We start from the raw sequence: 26,823 nt of genomic DNA on the forward strand, positions 1-26,823 counted from the left end.
TGTGGATGTGCAACTATGTGGTTGGTTTCTACCCAAGAGTTACTGCTCCTAAATTATTCCCATATTTTGTAGACTGTAGTCAGATAATACCTAACTTATGAAGCACCTACACATGAACCCAGTGAAAAACCATGAATCTAAATTGTTTAAGTAAACATATACAATTTAAAGGCACAAGATAGAGTTTTCAAGTCCAGCCAGAGGGAACAGAACAGCTTAACAGAAGCATTGCGTTTACAAGTCACCAGTGTTGCCACACCAGTGTCTTTACATGTTGCATACATCACCTGCCTTCTAACTGGAAATTCAAGAAAGCAAAGTCTTCATCCGAAAATAAATTCAGCCATAAGATATGGAGTAATCTCAAAACTTGGCATTTTGAAACAGAGTACATCTGTGTCTCAGAGTGCTTACTGCAACTTTGAAGTGTGGCTTTGGTCAGTGCTTGTTCTCCGTTTTTCTTTTTTTCTCTTTTAAAATTATCTTTAGCATTTTGTTTGTTTGTTTGCTTTGTTGAGCTGCTTCTTCATTACACATATAACAGAAACACATTCTCCTTGGTTAACTTTTAACTCTATATCTTTTTTTTTTTTTTTTGAGAGAGTGTGAGTGAGTGCGGGAAGGGCAGAGAGCGAGGGAGGGAGAGAATCCCAAGCAGGCTCTGCATTGTCAGCATGGAGTCTGACTCGGGGCTTGAAATCACAAACTATGAGATCATGACATGAGCCCAAATCAAGAGTTGGATGCTTAACTGACTGAGCCACCCAGGTGCCCCTTCTCTGTATCTTTAAGGCAATAGTCACATTCTTCTAGATAAGAGGAGTTATTGCTACTTGTCCACTAGCATCCAATTAGAGTATTGGATTAAAGAAATGCCCAATTCAAGAAGAAGCCTGATGGCCAAAATTAACTCAGGAAACAACAGATGTTGGTGAAGAGGTGGAGAAAGGGAACACTTTTGCACTCTTGGTGGGAATGCAAACTGGTGCAGCCACTGTGGAGAACAATATGGAGGTTCCTCAAAAAGTTAAAAATAGAGTCACCCTATGACCCAGCAATTGCATTAGTAGGTTTTTATCCAAAGGATACAAAAATGCTGATTTGAAGGGGCACACGCCCCCAGTGTTTATAGCAGTGCTATCGACAATAGCCAAAGTATGGAAAGAGCCCAAATGTCTACTGACTGATAAATGGATAAAGAAGATGTGGTTTATATATACAATGGAATATTACTCAGCGATCAAAAAGAATTAAATCTTGCCATTTGCAACAACGTGGATGGAACTAGAGTATATTATGCTCTAAAAAAAGCCAAATAAGTCAGAGAAAGACAAATATCATATAATTTCACTCGTATGTGGAATTTAAGAAACACAACAGATGAACATAGGGGAAGGGAAGGAAAAATAAGATGAAAACAGAGAGGGAGGCAAACCATAAAAGACTCTTAAATACAGAGAACAAACTGAGGGTTGCTAGAAGGGAGATGGGTGGGGAGGGGAAGGGTTAAATGGGTTGATGGGAATTAAGGACACTTGTTGGGATGAGCACTAGGTGTTCTGTGTAAGTGATGAATCACTAAATTCTACTCCTGAAATCATTATTACACTATATGTTAACTAACTTTGATTTAAATAATAAAAAGAAAAGAAATAGCCTGGTAAATCTTTAGCTTGCAGAAAGGCATTCATTTCAGAAATGCTATACTCATAAAATAGTTTTGAAACTCAGGATTCATTTTATTTTTTCCTCTGACTAGTAGAAGTCAATGTCACAGTGATGAAAACTGAATTTTGATAACTTATATACCATAAAATGGAAACAAATGTGAAAAAAAAATTCTTAGCAACACTGAATTCTTGCCTTTGAATGTCCATAAAGAAAATACTTGAGTTACCTCTGAACCAGTAGGATTTGTGGGTATTATAATGCCAATGTTGAAATCTTTGATGATTTGCCAGGCATTCCTCTGGGAGAAACTTAGATCAGTGCTTCCTATAGGTAGGACTTCATTGGTATATGTTATGTAAATGGTGTCACGATATGGACTACCCACCTTTGAAAGGTGTGGGAAGGTGTTGGAAATCTCACTGTGTCTTCTCTGCAGTTATTTTGTATAGTTGTCAACTCCTTTCCATGGAGTTATAGGAGATATGCCACTAGAAGAGTGCTGCTATGAGATCTCATTGGAGAGCCTTCTTTCCTCTGAGTTTGGGTAGACATTATACTAACTAGAAGTCTAGAGTTGTTTACAGATTTTCCCATAGTTTTTCTTAGGTTTGCTTCTAAAGAAAAGATTGATCTTCATAAGACCAAAATGCAACCTTTCACTTAATTGCTGGAAGGATTGTCCAAACCCAGACTATAATAAATCCATTAGGGTAGAGACACCATTTCTTTTTTTCTTTATGTTTATTTATTTTGAGAGAGACAGAGAGAGCACCAGCTGGGGAGGGGCAGAGAGAGGGAGAGAGAGAGAGAATCCCAAGCAGGCTCTGGCTGTCAGTACAGAGCCCAATGTGGGGCTTGATCTCACAAAACATGAGATCACGATCTGAGCTGAAATCAGGAGTTGGACGCTTAACTGACTGAGCCACCCAGGAGCCCCCACACCATTTCTGCTTTTTCCAATGCTCTGTCATGTCTAGTGACATAACTGTATTATCCAAGGACAAAGCGCTAGATCCCTCATTTGGCATTTGATTGTCTGCTGGCAATACCAAAAAGATGACGGTCATTAACATGCCTTGTTATGGAAGCACACACAGCCCCCATGACCCAGCACCTTTATAATTTTGACTTTTTTTTAAAGCTATTAAAATTATACACATGATATTTTGGTAGTCCTTAAAAACAAAAAGGAGGCATTTTATAGCTAAACAGTTTTATTGGCTTTTTGTGAAATAAAAAACACGAAAACAAACCACCATGGTTAAAGGCCATAATCAGCATCAACCAAATGAACCAGCCACTTGGTTACAGTAGCTGATGACAAACACTAGTGGATATTATTGCTTATTCCCCAGGTTCATTTACATGTCCATTATATTTTGGCAAGATTACAATCACATGGGAGCTTTGGTTGTATAAATTCAACTCTGACCATTCACTAAAAACTCAACTGTTGCCATTTTATGGTGGGATATATGTCAAATCGTCCTGAGTCTTGACATTTATCCTCTCATTCTGTCTCCTTTCTCCTTCTGTTAATGCTTTACAGCCCCACTGACCAAAAGTTAAAGTAAAAGCATTTACAACCATCCCATCTCTACTCTAGTGCCCTCTCCTTTGTCATGAGAGGGTGATGCATTTCTGGGCCTCTCCAAACTCTTGTATCTGGTGTGTATCCACTGCCAGTAAATAAATGTCCATCCGTAATCTGGATAGATTTTCAAATGCATATGGTTGTCAACACTGGGTTTAGACTCAACTCTCTTCTAACTTCTGACAACTAGAAAAAAAATCAACAGCCTTTAGCATCAGTAAGTTGACCTCTCAACAAAATAAGCCCTAGCCCCCGCCATACAACATCCCATGGCAAGTATGGAGCTGTCGCCTTAAAATGCTCTGTATGAGTGCTGTAACGTTTTAATGTACAGAGAAGCAATGATTGACTGCTTCTATAAAGCTCCCCTGCTCAATGCTTTCTATTTTAACACTGAAAACTCAGAATGACAAAGGGTCAGGACTAACTCACAATAGCACCATTTCCTAGACTCTTGGAATAAGATTCCTGTCTGCGTTGGAGAATGCAGGGACCTCAGACGACCCAGCCTCCAGCTTTGCGCTTTCATAGGCCCCGCTGAATCTCAGTAGGGGTGGGTCGTCTGCCTCAGCCTACTTCTACAGTGGCATGAATTTTCCCTGGGAAGAGTTAAAAATGCGTGTCTTACAAAGTGAAGTTGGCTGCAGGTGAGAGACCTGAGGAAGCCTGTTTCGGTTGGTAAGACGATGGGACAAAGTCTGGAGATCTTTCCCTCGCCCATCTCGATTCAAGTCACTAGAGAATCTGCATGCAGAAGCATGGCAAGATCAAGGAATACTGCGTGACACAAACCTGAACACAGCAATCCAAACACCAACACTCTTACGGTATCTTTTGTATTCAGGTCCACTGGTGGGTTTGCCCTGGATAATGCTGGGATTTAATAAGCCCTTCTAATGATTATAAAGATTATCCTCTTGAATCTGGACATTTTAAACAACAGAATATTTGATATCACTGTATTTTACATGGCACATATAACCATATAATTACTAGCACTTACACGGCAAATATTGTAAATACACATTCTTGGAGTTGACTTGGTAATTATACCAATGTTATTCAGCAGAACAAAGATTCAACACTCTCTAACTTGCGCTTGGGGGAATTTCATTCCAACCCTTTACTTTACAACGAAAGGATAACCCTCTAATTATGTAATAATGCTTGGTGCTCATGTGGGCAGAGAATCACAGGGTGACTTCATGGTTAATTTGTGGCCTGTAAAATAAAGTAATACATAGTATTTTCATTTCAACAAAATACAAGAGACCATATAAAAATATTTTCCAATTTGGAATTTGAAACATGAAAGCTGGATTTTTTTTTCCTTTGTATAAAAACAAACGGAATAACGGACTAAAGTTTATTAAGCCTTCTAACAAAAAATATACATATAGGTTTAAGGAATGCAGTGAGCGTCAACTTCCCTTTTTGTCCAGGCTCATTGATGGGGAGGCTTGTGCTTTGATCCCAACAAAGATAAATGCACAAAAGTGGAGGAAGATCAGTGCCTGAAACCTGAACTACGACTTATCTCTAATAATAGGACTAATTTTACAGTAGTGCTTTTAAAAGTGTGTGTCAGATTACTGATTTTTGTTTCTCTTCCTCCTCAGGCGACTGCTGGAGATGAATTCCAGAAGCACCACTTCCGTCTCGAGTGATGTTTATTTAGTGCAATGTCTTCCTTCTCTCGTTCCCTTTTCACGCGCTGGTAGTGGTCTTCTTCCTTCAGGTACCACACAGGGGGCCAGCGGTGCCGCTCAAAGTATTCCTGGTTGTCTGATGAAGGAAAGATGAAGATGATAATACTCTTGGTTCATCGAATGCTTCTATATTCTAGGTTCTGTGCCTAATGCTTCTCATATATGTTCTCTTATATATTCTCTCAACAGCCTGGTGTGTAGGACCATTTGCAGATAGTGACAGGCAAGTTTTGAGAATTACCATCACTTGCCTGAAGTAGCCGGGCACAGAGAACCTGAACCCAGGACCGCCTGACTTCAGAGTGTAGGCTTGGCCCTAGGCATGCCCCCTAGACAAGGATGAGCAACAACCTCGGCAGGCTGTGCAGCAGGGAACCCCGATCCCCACTCCACCCAAATCCCTCAAGGATGAAGTTCTTCAAAGAGAATTCCCAACCCACAAGTCCTTGTGTCATGTCACATGCATGTGACTGCCAACCAGTCACAAGGAATTCTCCATGAGCTGCCTGCTGCTCATGGACCTTCCCAAGGGCACAGAGGTAAATGCTTCGGTTGGAGGCGATGAGAGCCGGACACATAGGGACCCACAGTCTCACCTGCAGATTTCGATTTGATTTCCTTGCGGAACTTGGAACAAACGCTGTTGTAGTTGGTGCAGATGTGGTGCAAACACCAGGCGGCCAACTGGTGGGCGTTGTGGAACTACAGGGAAGTGACCAAAAAGGGGGGGGTGTCAGACTCTGCTTTCTAAAGGGGGGGCACAAAGAATAGGAAGCCATGAGAGGGGTGAAAGAGATAAAGGGCCCGTGTGACTAATTCAGTAAACCTCTTGTTTTGACTACAATGTTTTGACTTTGGCCATGGTTCCAACGCCAGCCAAATACAGTGTTTGGCACACCCCTTCCTTGCCCCTGTGATAGGCGCACCGAAAATAATCACCATGCCAGATCAGAAGCTGAGAGCGCGCCTTATCTCCCAGCCTCCCCCATCGATGGCCCACTCTCGACAAATGACCGTGGCCTCAGGAAGGTGCCAGCCAGCAGTGGAGCAGGGACACCAACTCTGTATAGGGAAGCCTCGGCCATGGAGCACTCTATGTCGCATGTCAGAGCTCAACTTGCTGGGGCCGAAGATCTGAAAGAGGAGACTGCAGAATGTGTAACTGTCCTATACCTGTCCTTTGGTTACCTGAGAAGAGGGGGTGGTGTGGGCAGGGTGGCAGGGAGTTGACACTCACAGCATCTCCTTTCTGAGCAGGTGCCTGGGGAGGTAGCAGCTGAGGGAGCTGTGATCAGAACAGACTTCGTGCTCAAAGATCGACAGTCACCTCCCCATTTCTCCCCAAATTTGGCAGGTCTACTCCACACCCCACACTCTGTCAACGTCTTTCTCAGACATCCATTCAGTTTGTTGGTCCTGAGGTTTCTTTGATTGGGTGAAGCCCCGAAAGTGACAGGGTGCTTCCTCTCTACCCACGTCTCTACCGTGAACAAAGGCCCAGAAGAAAGGCGAAGTCCTCAGAAAATAACTCAAAAAATTCTGAGAATTGCAACCCCAACACTATAGACAATTTTGGCTGATGCTTCCAACTTCTCCTGATATCAGGTTTCTTTTGGAAAGTAATATTAGGGCACTGGTGTCCTGGAGTTGGCCTGCACCCGCCCAAGGGAGTCAGTTGTGCCTATTTCTTCCCTACTCTGAGTTCAGCAATTTCACGTTGTTAAGGTGGGGGGATTTACACCATGGAAACTGGAAAATGCAACAACAGATCAGGGTCTCACCTGTCCCCAGGCTCATTGTAAAACAAGCCCAGCATGCCACTAGGCTAGGGTCTAATGAATGAGCTAAGATATGGAAGACGCCATCCTCAACTCTTCCTGCCAACGCGTGTCAGGGCAGGGACACAGAGCAAATCAACACAACTGCAAATCATTACCTCAATGGCCTCGCCCTATATGGAATTCTGGGTCATTTCATTTTTCTCCAGGAGGAGTATTTACTGGGGAGAGCACAAGTTGTAAACTATGCTCCAGACCTGTTTCAAAAGACCTCAGATTCCAAGTATGGACAACCAGTTAAAAAAAATTTTTTTTAACATTTTATTTTTGAGAGACAGAGAGAGAGCGTGAGCAGGGGAGAGGCAGAGAGAGGGTAAGACACAGAATCCGAAGCAGGATCCAGGCTCTGAGCTGTCAGCACAGACCTTGATGTGGGGCTCCAACCCACAAACCGTGAGGTTATGACCTGAGTCGAGGTTGACCCCTGGCCTACTGAGCCACCCAGGCGCCCGTGGTTTTGATGGGAGCTTGCTAATCCTACTGCAACAGATGTCTGTTCTTGGTTTTAATTGTAACCTCTACTAGGCTGTGTTTCCCATTGGATTTTAGTAATTCATGCTTCTATTTCTCTCACTGCCTATGATTGCCCCATACCATTTGTAGCCACATGTCCTTTTGTCTAGGGTGGTGTATGATATGTGGGGAGAAAATAAAAATACTTGTTGCATGGTAAGTTACAATGAGCAGGTTGCTGTAAAGTCCTCTTCTGCCTTTTCCCCTTGGGAATCCCAGCCATCTCGGCCTGCTACTTCCTTCCCCATTCTCCCTGAAACCACTTCCTCTCCCTTAACTGAGAAGGATCTAAGACTTAGTAAACCACTGCCCTAACACAGAAAGGGAGCGAAAACCAAAGCCAGTGGGCTGAACAAAGGACTGAAGAGTTTTTTCTTAGTTCCTCCGTAAACTCATTGTCAGTGAAGTCTATGCCAGGGACTAAGCATCCCGCATGGGTGCCTTGTATTGTGAGAGGGCTTCTACTCTTCACTGCTCTTTCTTGGACATTCTTTCCCACTTGATTCTCAAAATAATCTGTAAGGTTGACAGGATGATAAGGAAACTGAGGCAGAGTTTAGCTTTGTGCGTTGAGTAAGTTATGCATGACAAAGCTGGAGCTGGATCTTGGGTCCTCGCTGGAAGAGTGCAAGTGTGTACTGGGATTATGGAATCACAATATTGATATTAACAAATACTGATTTTGGAAAACCCCAGGAGAGCTGCAGTAAGATGTAGGGCATTACAGGGCTTCGTGGAGTTCTAGAAACTGTCAGATCTTGGCCAATATGTGTCCAAGAATTCAAACAAGGAGAGACAAAACCTTCCCCTATCATGCCCCACGTTGTTCTCCCACATGTGAAGCTGGTGCCTCGGGGGACAATGGGGCTGGCGTGGGGTAGGGTCCTTGTTGTTTTCTCAAACGAAGCCCAGCAGGGTGAATGGTGCATGAAACGTGAAACTCTCAGATCTTCTCAGTGTACACAGGGCCCTCTGTGACTCAGTGGTGACATCTTTATTTAGACAGATGCAACAGCGGAATGTTTTATCAGCATTAAATGAACTGGTTGAACACACTGAAAAGGTGAAAGGCAAACTGTTACAGACCTGGGCCAGTTCCAAATAAGAGAGCACTTCCCCGTCGATGCCCACGCCGCTCATTGCGGCCTTCGTCAGCTCCTGAACAGCATACTGCTCTGGGGAAGAGACAGAACGGGAGAAAGTTGAACCATACCTTGTAAGCCAGACATCTCGCCTAGAGGGTCTGGTCTGGGACCACCTAACTGGAGAGGAAGCATGGCTCTGGTAGCCATCTGAACTCAGCTCAGGGTGGCCTGTCAGCATGGGGAGTTCTGGTCTCCAGCCACTGTACCAACAACTGTGGGACACTCATTTGCACTTCTGAAATAGCCAGAGTCCTCCAGACCTTCGCTGTCCAGTATGGTAACTACCAGCCACATGAGACAAGTTCAACTTAAATTAAAATTAACTAAAATTAAAAATTCACACCCTCAGTCACACTGAAGTGCTCAATAGCCACATGTATATTGGGCAACACAGATGCAGAACATTTCCATCCCTGCAGAAAGTTCTATCGGATAGTTCTGCTCTGGAGAATCCAGCACCTTCATAGAATCCTCTAGACTCTCTGCTATCTTCCTGTTTGACAGTTTCTCCACTCCTATCACTCCAATTCTCAACAGTCTCTGACAGTGGAGGGACTGAGTATCAGAGGAATGGATCTATATGGGGAATTAAAAATGTGAATGCCTATGTCTGTCTCAACAGCTGAAGATGGGTGACATCTTTATTGCTCAGCTTCTTAGATTCTAAAGACTGGGGAGACCTTCACCCAGAGGTAACAAAAATATGGTTGGGAGAGCCACTTAAGCCTGGGAGCTGCGTCCAAGGCTTGGAAGCTGAATTGGGATAGTGGCTCTGAGACTGAACTGTCTTTGCCTCTGTTTGGGGCCATCACCTGCATTTGGGATTGACCTGTGTGGGTACAATCTAGGCTCCCATTTCTAGCTCCTTGATGTCAAGGTGCTTTTTTCATCTCTAGCCACTGCATCTATTCTTCTAGTCCAATAAACTGTCTTAATCATGCTTACCTTCTGTTCTGGCTCTACGTACATCTTAGTCAACGTGCCTCTATCTGGTCAATATGAGATCTAGGTTTGAATGGTTTCTTTGGCACAATCTTCCTTGGCTGGACTGACAAAGAACTATTTGGGACTAAATTTTCCAAAGAAGTCATTGGACTTTTTAATTTCAAGTTAATAGCAACATTTCTTGACATTCCTTTAACATGTAGGTTTGCAAAGCATTTTCACGCCACAAACTGATTTAAAAAAAAAAAAAACAAACATGTTCTAAACACTCTGTACTAACCAAACACTGTAAATGATTAAGGAAATTTTCTTAGGAAGCTTTATATTAATCATAATAGTAATGATAGCATTTAATAACAAAAGGAAAGATGCACAGAAGTCTGTCGTTTACCCGAGAAGCTCTCTTTGATTCAGTTCCTTTCATGGAGAAGTCAGTCCCATGTTTTCATCACCATACTTAATATTTAAGCAGAAATGGCATTATTTTAAGATTAATCACAAACCTTCTTCAGCAGATCTGGCTCCAAATTGGTTTTGACTATTTAAAAAAAATCAGTTCATCCTCAAAGGATAAATACTTGTAAAAACTGGATAGTCAAATGGTTCAGAATCTCTACCTGTGAAAAAAGGAACTGCTTCCTGCAGCCTACTACAGTTAGCATTTAAAAAATAAGTACACTCTGGGTGTACTGGTTAAAAATAGTTTTTAAAAAGTCAAATAGCAATGCTTCAACAATCTCTTTCTTTCTTTCCAGTGGGGGAAGAAGCAAGGCAAGGAGGACTTTGATCTCCTGGTAGAAACCTGGAGTCCAGAGAAATACATTTTCTTTTCTAAAGACACTGCCAGAAAGTCAAGTGCAGATAAGACCAGTTAGTTTGTTCCGACATTCATTTTCATTCACTTAATGATTCAACAGGTATTTACTGGGAAGCTAATATGCTCAGGCACTTTTCCGCATGAGGGGGACAGGCAGGCCAATGTATGAAACTGGCACTATTTCTGCCTTCACGATTAACAGGCATCAGCTAACGTAGTGACAAACACCCAGATTGCTAACTGACACCTGCAGTGAATGAAGCTGAAGGTTTACATTTAAAAAAAAAGGTATGTGAATATATATATCCTATTTAGACCTGTTTCAGCTTACCAGCCGAACAAATCCAGAAATGACACATAGATTTTGAGAAGTGAAGCCAAGTCCCCCTTTTTTCTTTCTCCCAAAATGCTCTTGACAATGTCAGAACATTTTCTAAAATAGCTTAAAAAAAACCACTTACATAATGCTTACTAGGTGCCAGACACTGTTCTGAGAACTTTATATATATATCTTAACTCCTTAATCTTCGTAACAACTCCACAGTAGAATAACATGGTCCCCATTCCAAAGAGAGAGAAAGCGGAGACACAGTGGTTAAGTGTGAAGTCATCTAGCCAGGAAATGGTGGAGTCAGGATCTGAGCCCGAGAAATCTGGCTCTGTAGCCTATGTTCTTAGCCACTGCCTCCTACTGCCTCTTTCTTAGAGACTGTGTCTGAGCACACATTATGGATAATATGGACACAATAGTTTTATTTCAAATTCCATGGTCCACAAATGAGGCAGAGTGCATAGAGCATCGGTCTCAAGAGCAGGGATCATGCATTACTCATCTTGATAACTGCATCACCCAACAGGGCTTAGCACAAAGCAGGTGCTTAAGAAAATATTTGTGGAATTGAATTGGGCTGATACATCTGATCAATTCCCACCACCCTGAACAAGACAGCCCTATGTTGGGTGATACAAAATTAATTTTTACTCCCTGGAAACGTTATTTTTGTTTAAGTGTAATTTTGACAAGCCTGACAGTCAGACGCTGCATGGCCCCCAGTCATCGGCCTTACCTGCAAGTGCAACCAAGTGTGGCAGGCAAAATCTGTTTGCCAAGGCAATTAATTCCAGTGGGTCCAGGTCCAAGTTAGGTGACAACTGCTTGGTATAAAGATAATCCAATACCGCTTGCATTGACATCTTGTTTATGTTCGGGAGATACACCTGAAACGTTATTTAAAAAGCTAAGTTCTGCTGAAGAAAGCAGTGGGTACATTTTCAGGCTACACTGCTTATAAATATCCCAACTGCACGATTTGATATTGGCAAGTCTGGGACACTTGCTTTGAGGCTGTGTATAGAAGTCATTCACTATTTACTGCTTTACACATAACAGTGTGATTTGTAGATGACAAAAGAGTGGGGCTGCCTGACAAAGCCTGATTTGGAATTTTTAAATGGCTATTTGGACTTATAAATCAGACAAATGGGCTGTAAATGTATGATGACATTATGGGCTCTCTTTGCCAAGTACCTTATAATACTCTACTGTGGGGAAAGAAATCTCCTAGCGACATGACAAGTGTTGGGGGGAGCTGCAAACCACACTGTTGCTGACACACGATAGAGCCCAGCTCTCTAAGATGTCAAAACAGAGGATGAGGAACCACCCTAGCTGCCACAGTGACTGGCTCGATTCCAACGTTCTATCGATAGCGGCTAACACAATATACACACTTCATTGTTTTTCCTATGACACGACCGCATAGATTCAAAATTATCGGAACATTATCAGGTATCAGTAGATTCAGAGAACCCAGAGAAATCCTTACCTGGGACATCTGGGGAATAGTTGGTTGGGCATCTTCTTTGTAGGATTTACCTAATCTGTCTCCTGAGTACCTGTAGTTGTTGCTGATATTAATACATGCTGGAGTTCACTAGAGAACCAAGGCATGGATCAATGAGGATGCACACTGCTGGGCAGCATAGAGACTCTAAGTAACTCTACAAGACGGACCCTGGCACAGTACAGAACAGTACCATTGGTCTTAACTACTGGAATGATAATGATAAAAATTGAAGGCTTCTTATACATAAGGTACTGTGATCTACTCTGATCCTTATATCCTCCCCAGGAAGAAGAGACTATTATTTTTGCCATTTTACAGGTATGGAAATTGAGGTTCAGGGAGGTTAAGTCCCAAATCCAAGGTCACAGAGCTAGTCAGTGTCTGGGATTTGAACTTGGGGAGCATAATTCTAAGGTCTGTGGTCAGAGCCACTGTGCAGTACAAGAAACCCTTCATGGCAAGGAATCAAAGGTTTGTTTGGCTCACAGTATAATAAAGTACTGTATTTCACTAACAGTTTTTAAGAATCAGATTTCTAAGTTGAGAAGGATAAACAGTTATAAACTTCTGATTTCTGGTGCTTAGCAAACCTCTATATACCACAGAAAGATGATTACATCTCTATTATACATCTAATCTCTCCCTCCTTCTCTCTCTCTCCACAATCTACATGGGTCTCATGGTCAATGCATTCTAGTGTTGTGGTTCCAGAATCATTTAAGCTATCTCAGCCTTCTATGTCATTCTCCTGCATGGCCACCAGCCACCTCAGACAGGGACTGTCCTTTCAGACAGAGCTTTCTCTTTATGTATCAGAGGGAAAGCCCAAAGAACTTCCCAGAAATAGTAAGAAAATTCCACACACACCCCCTTTCAGACATAGTCAATGAAAACAATTATGATTTGGTAAATAAGCTGTATGGGTTACTACCATCAAGGATTTAACAAAGGTCTTCATTTCAAGTTTCTAGGCAACCTCTACAGTAGATAGAACCTGGCAAGTAGACACTGTTACTGATGTGATTTTAAAATAAAGAAGCTGTTGTATTGTAATTAATTCCTATTCCAGTGACTCTAATATCAGTTGTATCTGTGCATATGCTTACATACATATACGTTTGTGTACACATGCATTTATCTTATGCAGATCGTGTTTGGATTAGTACAATTTTATACATAATTGAAGGTTAAGTTGTGAAACTTTAAAATTTGGACCATTTTGGTAGTGAAGGTATGTACATTTTACAAAGTCCTAAGTGTGATAAAGTGTTAGTGATCATAAATATAAAAAGTCACAGAGCTTTCTTTGAAAACCTGCTCTCTCAGCTACGGGGAGGTCTGCTGTTTTGAAAACAACGGCTTAGATGCCAGGGCAAGAGGCTGGGAAAGGCCTGGGGGTTTGTCACTAAAATGAGTGTGACCTTTGACTAATCATTCTCCCTCTCTGACCCTCGGTTTCCTCATCTGTTACATGGGAGAGATTTGGAAGAGGTGATAACCTTCAGCTTTTTCTTCTTCACGGAGACTCTGGATTTGGAAGATATTCATATTACCTTAGCATTTTTTTTTAAGACTGTGTTCTAAGTCATGACAAAATGAACATCCAAAGTGAAAAGAAATTATTTCTAGCAACAAGAGATGACAGATTCCTGTAAGCAGCCCTGCCCCAATACTTTCAATGTCTTTGGAGTGTTCTGACATTTGATTAAAAAAGTTTTTTTTAACGTTTATTTATTTTTGAGACCGAGAGAGAGAGAGAGAGAGAGAGAGAGACAGATTGTAAGTGGGGGAGGGGCAGAGTGAGACTGACACAAAGAATCCACAGCAGGCTCCAGGCTCCAAGCTGTCAGCACAGAGCCCGATGCAGGGCTTGAACTTACAAGCCTCAAGATCATGACCTGAGCCGAAGTTGGAAGCTCAACCAACTGAGTCCCCCAGCTGCCCCTGGAGTGTTCTGACATTTATAATCATCTGTGGCTTGCTTTTTCCTTCTTGTGTAACATAAGGCAAACAAATTTTTGAAGTGATGGCTTTTTTGGGGCAAATAATGTTAAGGACCGTTAGAGCAAATGAAAACAAACTAAAAACACGTTTAGAACACACACCATTCTCATGTTTCTTTTTTTTAAAGCCCGTTTCTGTCATTTCAACATTTATGTTTAACTGCATAACAATGGAGAGACTACTTTATAGAACTTTAAAAACAATATAAATAAAGCTATATAAGAAATGGAATTAAGAATTTTGCATCCTACCTGCTTAGGTAGCTTAGAAGAAATAAGAGTCAGCAAAGAGAGTATAATGCTATCCTAAACTACGTCTCTTATTCCAGTTTCGTTGGTTTAAAATTTTAATTGCAAAGATCAGCTCAGACTATTAGGCTTATAATTAGAGACAGTCTCATAGAGGATGAGAAAGTTTTCCAGATTCAGAGCATTGCTTACTACAATTCAGGCATGCATTTTTAATGAACCACTTGCTGAGCACCTCTGGGGAGAGAATTATGCTTACTGCTACATTAAAAGTAATGAGAAAAATAGAAGTAAAATACAATGTCTTCTTAAATATTAAATGACAAAAAATGTTAAAGTAACGTCAACGGGTATATTTTATTCCTTTCTGGATATGTATGAGAATTCTGTTAATGCCAAAAAGAAAGAAAGACTGAATTTTGAGGTTCGGGAAGTCAGGTTTTCACAGGACAATAAAGAGTTAAAAGGTGGCCTACAAAGGACAGATCCCAAGTTATGGAATATTTACTGAGCATTTAACTGATGTTCCTCCCACCCCATGACCCCACTTGGCTGGTTTAGGAAGTGTGGAACTGGGGTTTTTTTTAACTTAGGGCTTTCAGGGGACAAAGACTTTCAATTACTCATGGAAAGAATTTAACAAGGATCCTCCAGGACAATGGTCACCGACATTTCTTGAGCTTTCATATGTTCCAAGCACCAAATTCCATGTTTTACACATGTACTCTCATGACTTACCTGCCCTCTGAAGAAGGTTCTCTTGTTATCCCCATATTAAAGATGAGGACACAGGTTTGGAGAGGGCCGGTCGCTTTCCCAAGGTCAAACTGAGACTAGAGTTCAAACTATATAACCATTATAGTCTACTCTGGAAATCAAGAGAAGGGGCAGATGAGGGCACACATGTCAACAGCTCATGGCATTCCTGATTCACTGGCTAAAGGAATTTGGCACAGACCTCCTGTTGCTTGGGTCCATGGTCTCTGTCTTCTAAGCTGGGTAGAAGCCATCCATGCCTATTAGCCTCAGCTATCGTTCTAAGTGGCAAATGACCTAGTCTTTCTAAGAGGTAGTGCTAAACAGGTGGCCCCCTCCAAGAGAGGCTGTTAACCATAGACGAGTGCATTCATGTTCACTGCCAAGTTTTTGTTTTGGTCACCTCTCCTGCCCATTTTAATCTGGAGACGATTACAGTCCATTCTGGGAAGGGATAAAGGGGATTAGCATTTGTGAGGTCAGCTCTGACAGTGTCTCTTTGTGCCTGGGTTCCTGACCTTGATCAAGTTCTCTGCTGGGTCAGTAGCAGGTGCTCTGCCGCACAATCAGCACACATTTCAGTGAGCTGGACACATAAGGGAAGCAAGCATCCGGGCTCTTCATCTCTGGAGATTACTGGAGCCGGTGAAGTGCCATTCGGATGAAGGCTTATTAATCGGTGGCTTCCCCAAATTTTCTTGGAAGTGAGAGTGAAAGAATATGAACACGACCGACATCAAAATAACACTAATGGCAGCGACCATTTACTTAATGCTCATGAGGATCTGCGAGTGTTGACTTTTGCATTTCACTACCACACTGTGGCTATTATCCTGCTTTCCAGAGAGGGAGGATGCCCAGGGCCACACAGCTTATACGTGGAGGAGCTGAGATTCAAGCCCTGCGTCCTTCACTGGGCAGCCTCTACCACGCTGGCGTAGTTTCAGTGACACAGCTCGGAAACATCTTTGGTGGCACAGGAAAGACTTAACTACTCACAGCTGCAGACCTCCGGGCTTATAAAGGCCGGCAGACAGCTAGCGAGGTCATCAGAACAATCCTAACATTTCTCCTCCCCCCACAGCAGACAGCCTTTTGCTGGGAGTTGGTTTAGGAGCAGCTGCAGTTTGTTCTGAAAGCGGGAGGTGGCCTAGTGACCTCCTCTGCCCCAGCCATCCCTGCTTGTGAGGCCGTGACTCTGCTTCCCTACTTGGGGATGCAAATGCAGGCTCCCGGGTCACAGTGGGAGTGCTCAGATTTCTGGTGTGAGTGCCCCTTTCGAGAAGTTAGCTCTTGTTTTCTCTATTTCTTTTAAAAGTGTGGAGAGATGCTGAGATCAGCAAAGCGAGCCTCTTAGGACAATAAACTTGATGGGGTGTCCCCCTTTAAAAAAAAGATGGTTAAAAAATACTTTCAGAACTCAACAAAAATGCTTGCTCTTCTAGACTAAAGTTAGAAGTGCTTGAATGGAATTTTTCTTTCTTTTCCAACAGGGTTTGTAAAAAGATGAACACAGAATGGTTTCAAGATACTGCTTACTCTGCTCTAAGAATATCTTTTATTCGGAGATAGGGCCAGCGTCTGAGAAGTGACTCAGTGGCTTCCACTAGACCTAAGCATTGACAGCGGTGTGTTCAGAGGAATGACCATTTGCTCCATTACTGTCTCCCTCCAGTTAACAAAGGCTTGGAGAAGACGAGTCGGGGCAGTGCCTCGGGGGATGCTGTAGCTCAAGGAAATGTCGAGGGCCATCCAGTGCACCCCTCATGGTGCAGATGAGAAGACAGGGGCACAAGGATGTGGCTTCTCAAGGACCGTCGTCTGGTTGGGGGCTCAGCTGAGCCCAGGATGCGGGTAAGCGAAGAAACTTTTCACCACCCTGAACTTCTGGAAGACAGACTGCCCCAATTGCATGTGAGTTTGATAGTGTCTTGCTTGGTGACATTTGAAAAAAGTATAGCTGATCATGTTTTACAAATGACAGCAGTGACCATAAAAGGGTGATGCGCAGGTACCACTCAGGTGCTCACACACCACAAGTGAACAGTGGACCATGGCTCCCCATAACAGCAAAATTAAGAAGAGGGTGACCTCCATGGAAGCAGTTGAAGAGCTGAAGTCGTCTGGTTAACCAAACACACACACAGTCATAAAGATTCTACTTAGGCTTCTCGGAAGGCACATACCTCACTGTTGGCGCTTTCCACAAACGAGCCCCCGAACATGGCAGCCATCCACTTGCAGCTACAGATCAGCAATGGTTTGTGGGCACTGATGGCTCCATCATCCAACCTGAACGTCACATCTGCCCAAAGATCGAGGAAACATAACCATGAGCCAGCTTTTCTGAGAGTTCTACCCACAGTCACCAACCTGCGTCTCTTACTCTCTTTTCCGTGTCTCTACTTAGTGATTTGGTATCAACCACTACACCCAGATCCCCCTATGTCATCCAAGGATTGAGGAGTAAGTATATAAGATTACACATGAGATCACGACACAAATTCTCTGAACCACATGGTAACATAAAGGAGAGGAATAGTTTTTCTTCCTTACTATGAAAAATTTCAAACATACGGAACAGTGGAAGAAACAGTACAATGATAACTCATTTATCACACTGTTAACATTTTGCCATGTTTGCTTTAACTATGGGTGAATGAGTATGTGTGTGTGTATACGTAGTGAATATGTATGTGTATATATACGTGTGTAAACATTTTTTTAAATGTTTATATTTATTTTTGAGACAGAGACAGAGCCTGAGTGTGGGAGGGGCAAAGAGAGAGAGAGACACAGAATCTGAAGCAGGCTCCAGGCTCTGAGCTGTCAGCACAGAGCCCAATGCGGCACTTGAACTCATCAACTGTGAGATCATGACCTGAGCGGAAGTCGGACACTTAACCAACTGAGCCACCCAGGTGCCCCTATGTGTGTAGACATTTTTAACAGCATGACACTTCTAACTACTTTATCAAGAGTTTTCTAAAAATAAGAATATACTTCTAGATAATCGTATCATTATTACTCCTAAGAAAATTAGTAATATCATCGTCTAGTTCATACTCAAAATTTTCCAATTATCTCTAAATTGTATTTATAGTTTTTTTTTTTTCTAAAGACAATCCAGTTGAAGTTCCATGTTGTATTTGGTCATTATGCCTTTGCATTAAGGGGAGGGCGATTGAATCCATTTCACTTAAGGTCCATTATTTACTGCAGGTTTGTAACATTTCTTTTCATGATTGTTTCTATTTCATGATGGTCAATGTTTCAAGTAAATATTATTCATAAGTTTTAAAATTAATGAACAGACTCAGTAATCAATTACTGAATGTATAGTACTAAATATGTACTACCAAGGCATTATGAAAGATAAAGACAAAATGGAAGTATCCATGTAAATAAAAGTCAGGAAGTCAAATTTTAACAATGAAATACACACACACACACACACACTCACACACAGAGGGCTATTTCAGAATTTAGTAGAAACAAACAAGCAATTATGTGAGGACACTGTGGTCAGCAAACAGCATAGTTATCAAGGATAAAGAAGAGGCAAGAGAAATAGAGAAGTGTAGGGTGGTAGAGTGCGAGAAAGGATAGGGAGGGGGAAATGGACAGATGAGGCACCCTTGATACGAAGGCAGAGGGTTGCCAAAATCACCTCAAGGATTTCAAGGCCAAAAGGTCAGTGGAGAGCAGATGTGGTCAGGGAAGGGAGCCTGAAGGAGCTGAACATCGAGCTGACTTGCTCTGGCTCTGGTGCAGGCTCAGGAGGAATGTGACCTAACTGAGAAGCGCCGTGAGGGTACTTTAGAGGGCAGCTTGTGTGCAAATCCTGGCTCTACCATTTACTACTGTACAACCTGGAGGCAATATGCCTAACCTCCCTGTCAATTTCCCCATCTTCAAAATGGAATAGTATTTGGCCCATTAGTCTGATAAGAATTAAATAGATGGATACATGCAAACTAGAAGGTTACATAAAAAAATAAGCATGGACACATGTTAGTGCCGGTTACTCTCTTGCCTATTTGGGAACAGCTAATGTTTGATAAATCACAACCAAAGGGATCGATGACTTTACCATTGGACCCCTCACCTGAGAACGACCCTTTGCTGAGGCACTCTTTTATCCGATTGGCCTTCCTGACATGAAATGCTTTTGTAATCTCCTGGTTCATGAAGGCTTCCTTGTTCATGATGTTTTCCACCATCATCCTCAAATCAAACATCTCCAGAACCTCTGCGATCTGAGCCAGGCCCACCAAGTCCTTTTCCTTTTCATCCAGTTGTCCCGTATAAAGAAACTGGAGCAGGGTCCGGAAAGGGCCTGGCTGGACGGAGGAGTCCATCCTGACCACAGTGACAGGGCCCACGCGCTTTGAAACGGGATTGGCTTGCATTTCCTTGTGCATGCCAAGGAACCCCTTGCTCCAGCCTGATAAGGTCTGTGTCTCCGGAGTCGAGCTCTCGCCTTCCAGAGCCAGACTCTCCTGCTGGGACAGGTTCTGGCTCGAGGCCTTCCACTGATTGGCCTGAGGTGTCCTTGGCGTTCCTTCCTCCCGCTCCTCGTCTGGGTCAAGGCTCAATGCCCGCCCCTGGCAATCCCTGCTCTGCTTCTCTTTCTCACCAGCTCCTTCGCTCCAATTTGGGGTTTCTTCACATTCCATTAAAAAAAGATCATAAAATTTGGAAGAGGAGGTAGCGAGGTAAATTCGATGTGCAAAGATGTGCTCTTGGTCCTGAAGGATGAACAGGACGTCGGCACACAGAGGATTGTCCAGTAAACAGGCAGCTTCGCTTGTCCCCATGGAGGGACATTCTGGAACCTTGATGACCGGCGGAGGGGCTTTTGGAGGTAGGAATGGTGCCTGAAGTAAAGGCTTCTGGACTTTCTTTAGGTGAGATTTCCAGAACTGCAGGTGTCGGCGGGAAATCAGCGCTGCTCGGATCGCATTGTCAAACACGTCCTTGATTCCGAACTGGTCAAACACGCTTGTCTCATAGTACGGTATGCCCAGCTCCTTTGCAACCTCTCGGCCTTTTTCTGGGGGCAGAATATCCCCTCTCTTTATGGGCCTAAAATGGAGTATTTAAAAAAATTATAATCAGCCTTATTTTAGGGAAAAAAAATGGTAACAAGGGCCTATGAAAGCACCTAATAGAATTGTGCCTTTAAAGTCCTTATTCAGATTTTTAATAAGGCTCTTGAAAAATCGATCTACCTCAAGCTTTCCAAATATAAAGGACTCAGGCCTGCAGGGGAAAAAATGCTTTCAGGAGTAACTATAATAACCGAAGTTCGGCCATTTGCTTGCTATTTGATCCTGGGCAAGTTACTTAACCTTCTTAAGCCTTGGTTCTCCCAACTGTAAAATAGGAATAAGAATAATAAACACCTACATCTTAAAGGACTAGTGAGAAGTTGAAATGAGATAATATGCTTAGCACGGTGCCTGGTCCACAGGGAGTACCTGACAAATATTAGCTGTTACAACGATCACAACTGTGACGTCTGCATCTTCGTCACCACGTTATGCTTACATTTTGCTTGATAACTTTACAGTGAATCCATATACCTTTTCTCACTTGAGCCTCACAAAAACCCTAGGGGTGTTATTCGCATGCCACCTAGTGAAGAAACCGAGGCAGAGAGTCTAAAGGGTTTGCTTCAGGTCACATTCGCAAGTTGAAGAGAGACCCCTGCCCAGCAGTTAGAGTCTAGAAGCCCCTAGTCCTAGACTAAACGGTCCCCATCCAACAGCCAATTAAGTCTCTTGCATCAGATCTGTGCTTCTCCTTTCATGCCTAACTGCTTCTTTTCTCTTCTGCCTCTGCAGTCACGCCCTCAGCCTCTTTCACTTGGACTACGGCATTAGCCTCTGCACTGTCTTTCTTCAGACTCTCCACATTTCAGCCCACAGTTTCCACTGCTGCACGAAACATCCTTACATCACACAAGCATGACTTTCAGCTGTAATTCTTTTTAAAAATTTCCTCTGGTTCCACACAGCCCTTCAGGCTGGCACACAAGGCCCCTTTACATTCTAACCAAACCCAGGGAGGCCAAACCTTTGGAAGCAGTACAGGCAGAATAGTGCTGTGACTATGGCATAGCATAGTAAAAGACAGGTTCCAGAACATAATTAACTTTGTTGTTCCATTCTTCACAAACACACACTTGATGCTGAGACATACTCTTAGGAATTGATCTTCCTAAATAAATATTTGGCTTCCAAAATTGAAGGTAATGTGTGTGAAAGGCACACTGGTCTTAGGAGAAATACGGTAATACTGGTTACAGTTTGGATCTGAAGCCCTGGACAGAGCACAAGGAAAAAAGGCAGGGTGTTGCAAAGGCAGAGGGAAGTGCAGGGAAGAAGACTTAACTTCAAAGTTTGCTTCTCTGGGCTTTTTGTGCTCCTTCTTCCTGGGGCTGACTTGGAAATCACTAACTGGCAAAACTCTTCAAGGCTGCGCTCAAATACCAGCTCCTTCATGGAATCGGGACTGTCCCCTCTGCTGTCCTCTAGTGCTCTGTAACTCTCCTCCTGTCCTCCACACGTCTATGGTTGTGAGGCCTGATTATCTCAGCCTATTCTTTTACACAGAAAGTTCTGGATGCCAGGGGCAGTCTCTCACCGTGAGTCCCCTTTCCCTCTATGTGGCTTCTAACATTCAATTCCTAGTCCATGCATTTAATAGAGGGACTGTGAAAACAACATGAAACCCTTTCAGAAAATTTATCCAAAACGCAACAAGAACATCAGAAATTGTCTAAAGAAAATACTATTTGCTTTTGCTGTGAGAGTGTAAAAAGCTGTGTCTGTACAAAATTTTTGAAACAAGCCTATCAGGCAAACATTGAAGGAAGGTATTAATATCAACACTTTTGGGAAAGTTATGCTCTCCGGCAAAAAATGTAGTTAAACATAAAATATATATAAAGTTATTTTTTTTTATGACAGGAATATGGAAGGGGCATGGGCTTTAAAAAACTCTTACTTCCCCCTAATATTGGTATTCACATTTTATACAAGTAAAACAAATCCCCCCTCAGTTTGATTTTTAAAGTTGTGACATTTTAAAAGACATCTACTAGATGGAGCACCACTAGGGTGGCTCAGTCGGTTAAGTGTCCAACATCTGTGCAGGTCATGATCTCACGGTTCGTGGGTTTGAGCCCCACATTGGGCACTGCGCTGACAGCTCTGAGCTTCTGATTCTGTGTCTCCCTCTCTCTCTGCCCCTCCCTCACTCATGCTCTGTCTCTGTCTCTCTCTCAAAAAATAAATAAACATTAAAAAAAAATTAAAAACAATTACTAGTAACATTTAAATACCAGTGTTCCTGTTTTGCAACTATAGGTCCATATGATGTTTTAAAACTAGACACCACCATTTGGGGAATGAAATATTCTCAGAGGTTGGATTGGGGGAAACGAGAAGGTTAAAAACACTTGGATATGTGTATTTGCATGAACCTGATGTTCTGGGGGGCCAAGAACTGGGACTAGTCAATCTGAATGTTCATTAACTTTATTAAACTAATCATAGTTTCAAGAATGACATTACTATGAGTAGCTACTATTTTGTTTAGTATTTTGCAAATTTCAAGGCACTTAAAATTTTTTTTTAAATGTTTATTTATTTTTGAGAGAGAGAGACAGAGACAGAGTGTGAGTGGGGGAGGGACAGAGACACATGGAGACACAGAATCCGAACTAGGCTCCAGGCTCTGAGCAGTCAGCACAGAGCCCAATGCAGGGCTGGAACGTGGGGCTCAAACTTGTGTAGCCGAAGTCAGACGCTTAACTGACTGAGCCACCCAGGTGCCTCAAGGCACTTAAAAAACATTATTTATTTATTTTGAGAAAGCACACGTGGGAGGGGCAGAGAGGGAAAGAGAGAATCCCAATCAGGCTCTGCACGGACAGTGCAACTCAGGACTTGAACTCATGAACCATGAGATCATGACCTTAGCCAAAACCAAGAGTAGGTCGGTTAACTGACTGAGACACCCAGGTGCCCCCAAGACACTTTTATTCACACCAGGTTGCAATTATAAAATTCATTTCCAGAACTGGCCAACCAGTTTACAAAAATGGGTTCCTCACCTAAGAGGGGACAGTGAGCACGAGAAGGGTCAGTATTAACAAACTAACTTAAAGCATATGGCTGATTGATGGGGCCCCAGAACAACCGAAGAGCATAACCCTAGGCTACAGGGACATCTGTTACCTCTAAACTTTAATTTGGCCAGCACAGCAAAATACTGAGTCCCTTGGCTTACCTTGCTAAAGGGCGTCTGGCTCGATTAACAGCTTCAAGATCAGCATAGCGGAGATCTAGCTGGCAGCCAACTAGAACAACAGGTGTGCGAGGGCAAAAGTGCTTGATTTCTTGATACCACATGGTTTTCACATGATTTAGGGAATTGGGATTAGCAATTGAAAAACAGAGGACCACAACATCAGACCTAAAAGGAAATCACAAAAGAAGCTGTATTTCCATATAATTTTTTTTCTTTTATCATTACAGCTCCTCCCCTCCCCCATCCATCTAATGCCATATCATGTCACAATTAAAAAAAAAAAGGATAGTATAATACATCTCGGAGTCATGCAAACAGCCGGATAAGCCCCCACATCCCAGCACCAAACACAGCCCGAGTTCATTTTCATATTGCACTGCAGAACGCCTATGTATTAAAGTTTCCAAAGATGTTCTTTTACAATACAAATGACTACCCAAACTTGATCCAGTCCTGGAGCCACAACATGCTGAACTATTTCTGTTAATCACAAGAAATAGTTTCAAGATAAAATAAAATAATAAGAACTACCTTTTACCAGTTTAAACAGAAAGGTGATGATGACTCAACCCAATGAGATAAAGCAAACAGTTTAAACATTACTGAAAACATAACAGGTATTTGCTGTACAGGGTCAGCAAATACACAGAAGGATTTCTGCCCTTCTTCCCACTTAAGCACACATGTAGAGAGCACAACCACTTATCTGTTTCTGAAAAGAAAATGTCCTGATTTTGCAGGAATTTTGACTCTTTACTAGATATATGGCAAGAAGGTAGTATTTAACAGAAAACTAGCAATAGTTAGATGGATGGGTAGTAAGAGAATGTTGGAAGCAGATTTCTCAAATGGTATGTATGACACAGCAGGTAAACGGGGAAAAGAAAAAGTATTTTACAGTCAATTTTGACATAAAGATCTTCTACTTTTACATAACAACTTACCATTTTAGAGGCCAAAGAACCGTTTCATAAAACGGTTGTTCAATTATGGTGTTTGACAGCTGCTAAAAGGTATCTTTAATAAGAATTATAAACCAATCATCTAGGTTAAAATATGCTGAATGGTGACTTTGAAAACATTGAGGCAAAAGAATATAAAGAACAGGAAAAATTATGCCCAAGGATTCAAGACTATCTTGCAGCTAAATTCAGAAATAAACTCTTACAATTTTATTAGATGTTAATTTATTGCCTTTATTGTATATGTAATGAGAAGAATCAAGTTGATGAATCAAAACACCTTCTTTTTAAATCATTAATGAGCTTTTTCCCCCTACATATCAATGAAGACAAACAAATATATCCAGGCAACCATAAAATTTCTAAAAATAATCATTTGCAATGCAGAAAACTGCAGGGTGCTTACATTAAATGTAATTCACAAGTTGAGTCTTTAAATTTATACTCCAGAAAAACTGCATCAGACCATAGCAAGTAGAGGGGAAAATCCTGAGATTAAAATATTTACAAATTATAAAAGAGGACCTGGGACTCAAAGTAGATGAATGTATTAATCTGCAGGTTTAGAATGTCCTTGAAATAAAGATATTATCAGAGATTCATAGACACTGGAAAATATAATATGTGTAAAAATATGCATAAATATATAAATGAAAGGGAAGCCTGTCTTGTCATCGGGATTCTGATTTAGTTAGTGGAATATTCTGTGCACAGCCTTACTTCTAATCAGCATAAATAACAGTACCCAGCAATGCTTTGAATTTTACATTTTTTAGGAGCTGAGTTTTCTATTATTCATAATCCTATTTATATAGGATATCTGATACAGCTCTGCTATAAGCTTCATCTTGATCATGAAACAAAGCCACCGTGAATTTTGGCACAGTGAGATTAACATGGCAATATGTGAGGTTCAGTATTGTAGAGGAAGAATTGAGGAATGTACCCAGCACCTAAATGTGGACTAGTATGTATATGCATAAAATTGTTCTAATTGGCGCCTATTTCCATATTGAAGCACATGGCTATAAAAGAAATATTCTCAGAGCTTAATTTATATGACAGACATGAGCTAAATGTCAATTCTGTTATCTAATTTTATGATACAGCATGTGAGGTTTTGAAATCAGAGCTGGCTCGGTTGCCAAGGTTACGGTGATAACACTCAAGCCACTGAGCACACACGAGTTACTATTCGGTTGACCTGTAAACAAGTACAGACAGGACCTTGGGGGTTGGAAACAATGGAATCTCTTGATGCTAATAGCATAATGCCGTCACCCAATACAGGTCCGGAGGGCCCGACTTCTAACTGTGTCGAAGCAATATCTCAATGCATGAAATGCTGTTGGATGGCTAGAAAAATAATTCCATGTTATGTAAATATTTTGTCTCAAAAGGATGATAAAGAGAAGAGGTTGTATTGAGCGCAGCAACACTACCTTTGAAGCTAAAATAACTTATTGAGTCAAAATTCTACTTGTATCCTTGGAATAAAGAAATTTTTTTCCTTTTTTTTTTTTTAATGCATAGTTAGGGGCTATGAGAATATATCTCCATTACTTTACACTCAAAGCACTTACGAAATAAGATCATATTTTACCTACCAACTTGCTTCAACGTCTTTGGTTTAACTGTTGTTGATCTAAATATGAATGCAAGTTAAGAAAACATTCTATAGAAATTATAGAGGCCAGTTTTTCTGGCCTGCCCTAATAATGTAGTACCCTAACCCTGATTTTAACCAAAAGGCTGGGGAATCAGCAGATGTAGTGATAGAGCTACAGAAAGATGCTGTTTTGACACATTGCTCCTTATTCTTTTCTAATTCCTAATTCTTCACATAGCAGTATTCTCTGCGATATAAACACATATACAATCAAGTAACTATTTTGAGAACACCGCATATTCCCTCTAGATTTTTAGCCTCTTTTCTATCTAGTCAAGGAAGGCACAGGACCTGCAGCTAAGAATATCTCCCCCTTTAGGCAGAATTCCAAGGAACTAGAGCTATTAAATAACTTTTAATCAAAACATTCATTCCTGTGTGGAGACTGTTCAGTGTCTGACACAAGCTCGTGTTTAAAAATGCCATTCCTGTGAAAGATAAAAAGAAAAAGGCAGGTTCTAGCATTTCCACTTCCATGGCTCTGTTACATTTTTTTACTTTGAAGAGTTGAGTTTAAAAATAATTGGGAGGGGAATGTGTGATGAGGGCATTCTCACATATTATGCAGCAGGGTTAGCCTAGAAATGACCTCAGGTTCCTATTTCAGCTGTAAAAAGAATCTGATAGGATTTAAATGGCGTCCTACAGCTATTTGGAGTAGAAAGCACAAGAATTTGAGAATTCTTTGCAGAAGCAAAGCACAGAGTAGACAAAACTCTAAACTCCAGAACTTGAATACTGAGAAGGGGTAGGAAGAGGTTTGGAATTTTTTGTTGTTGTTGT

At 41.8% G+C, this 26,823-nt stretch overlaps 1 protein-coding gene across 13 annotated transcripts in view; it reads right to left on the reverse strand.

The window, feature by feature from the left end:
• Positions 1–2,867: 2,867 nt before the first annotated feature.
• RHOBTB1 (Rho related BTB domain containing 1) overlaps positions 2,868–26,823 on the reverse strand; it is a 266,985-nt gene continuing 243,029 nt past the window's right edge. For 12 of the 13 annotated variants that reach the window (XM_042960308.1, XM_007095790.3, XM_042960309.1 and 9 more), the window contains 7 exons: positions 23,389–23,574; positions 19,196–20,175; positions 17,274–17,392; positions 11,300–11,450; positions 8,412–8,500; positions 5,571–5,676; positions 2,868–5,050 (listed from right to left, as the gene is read on the reverse strand). In XM_042960308.1, the coding sequence (XP_042816242.1) occupies positions 4,881–5,050; positions 5,571–5,676; positions 8,412–8,500; positions 11,300–11,450; positions 17,274–17,392; positions 19,196–20,175; positions 23,389–23,574 (1,801 nt within the window). In that variant the 3' untranslated portion in view covers positions 2,868–4,880. The other variant, XM_042960316.1, reaches the window with a different exon arrangement.

This window comes from Panthera tigris, chromosome D2 (assembly GCF_018350195.1).
Source record: "Panthera tigris isolate Pti1 chromosome D2, P.tigris_Pti1_mat1.1, whole genome shotgun sequence".
Classification (NCBI taxonomy): domain Eukaryota; kingdom Metazoa; phylum Chordata; class Mammalia; order Carnivora; family Felidae; genus Panthera; species Panthera tigris.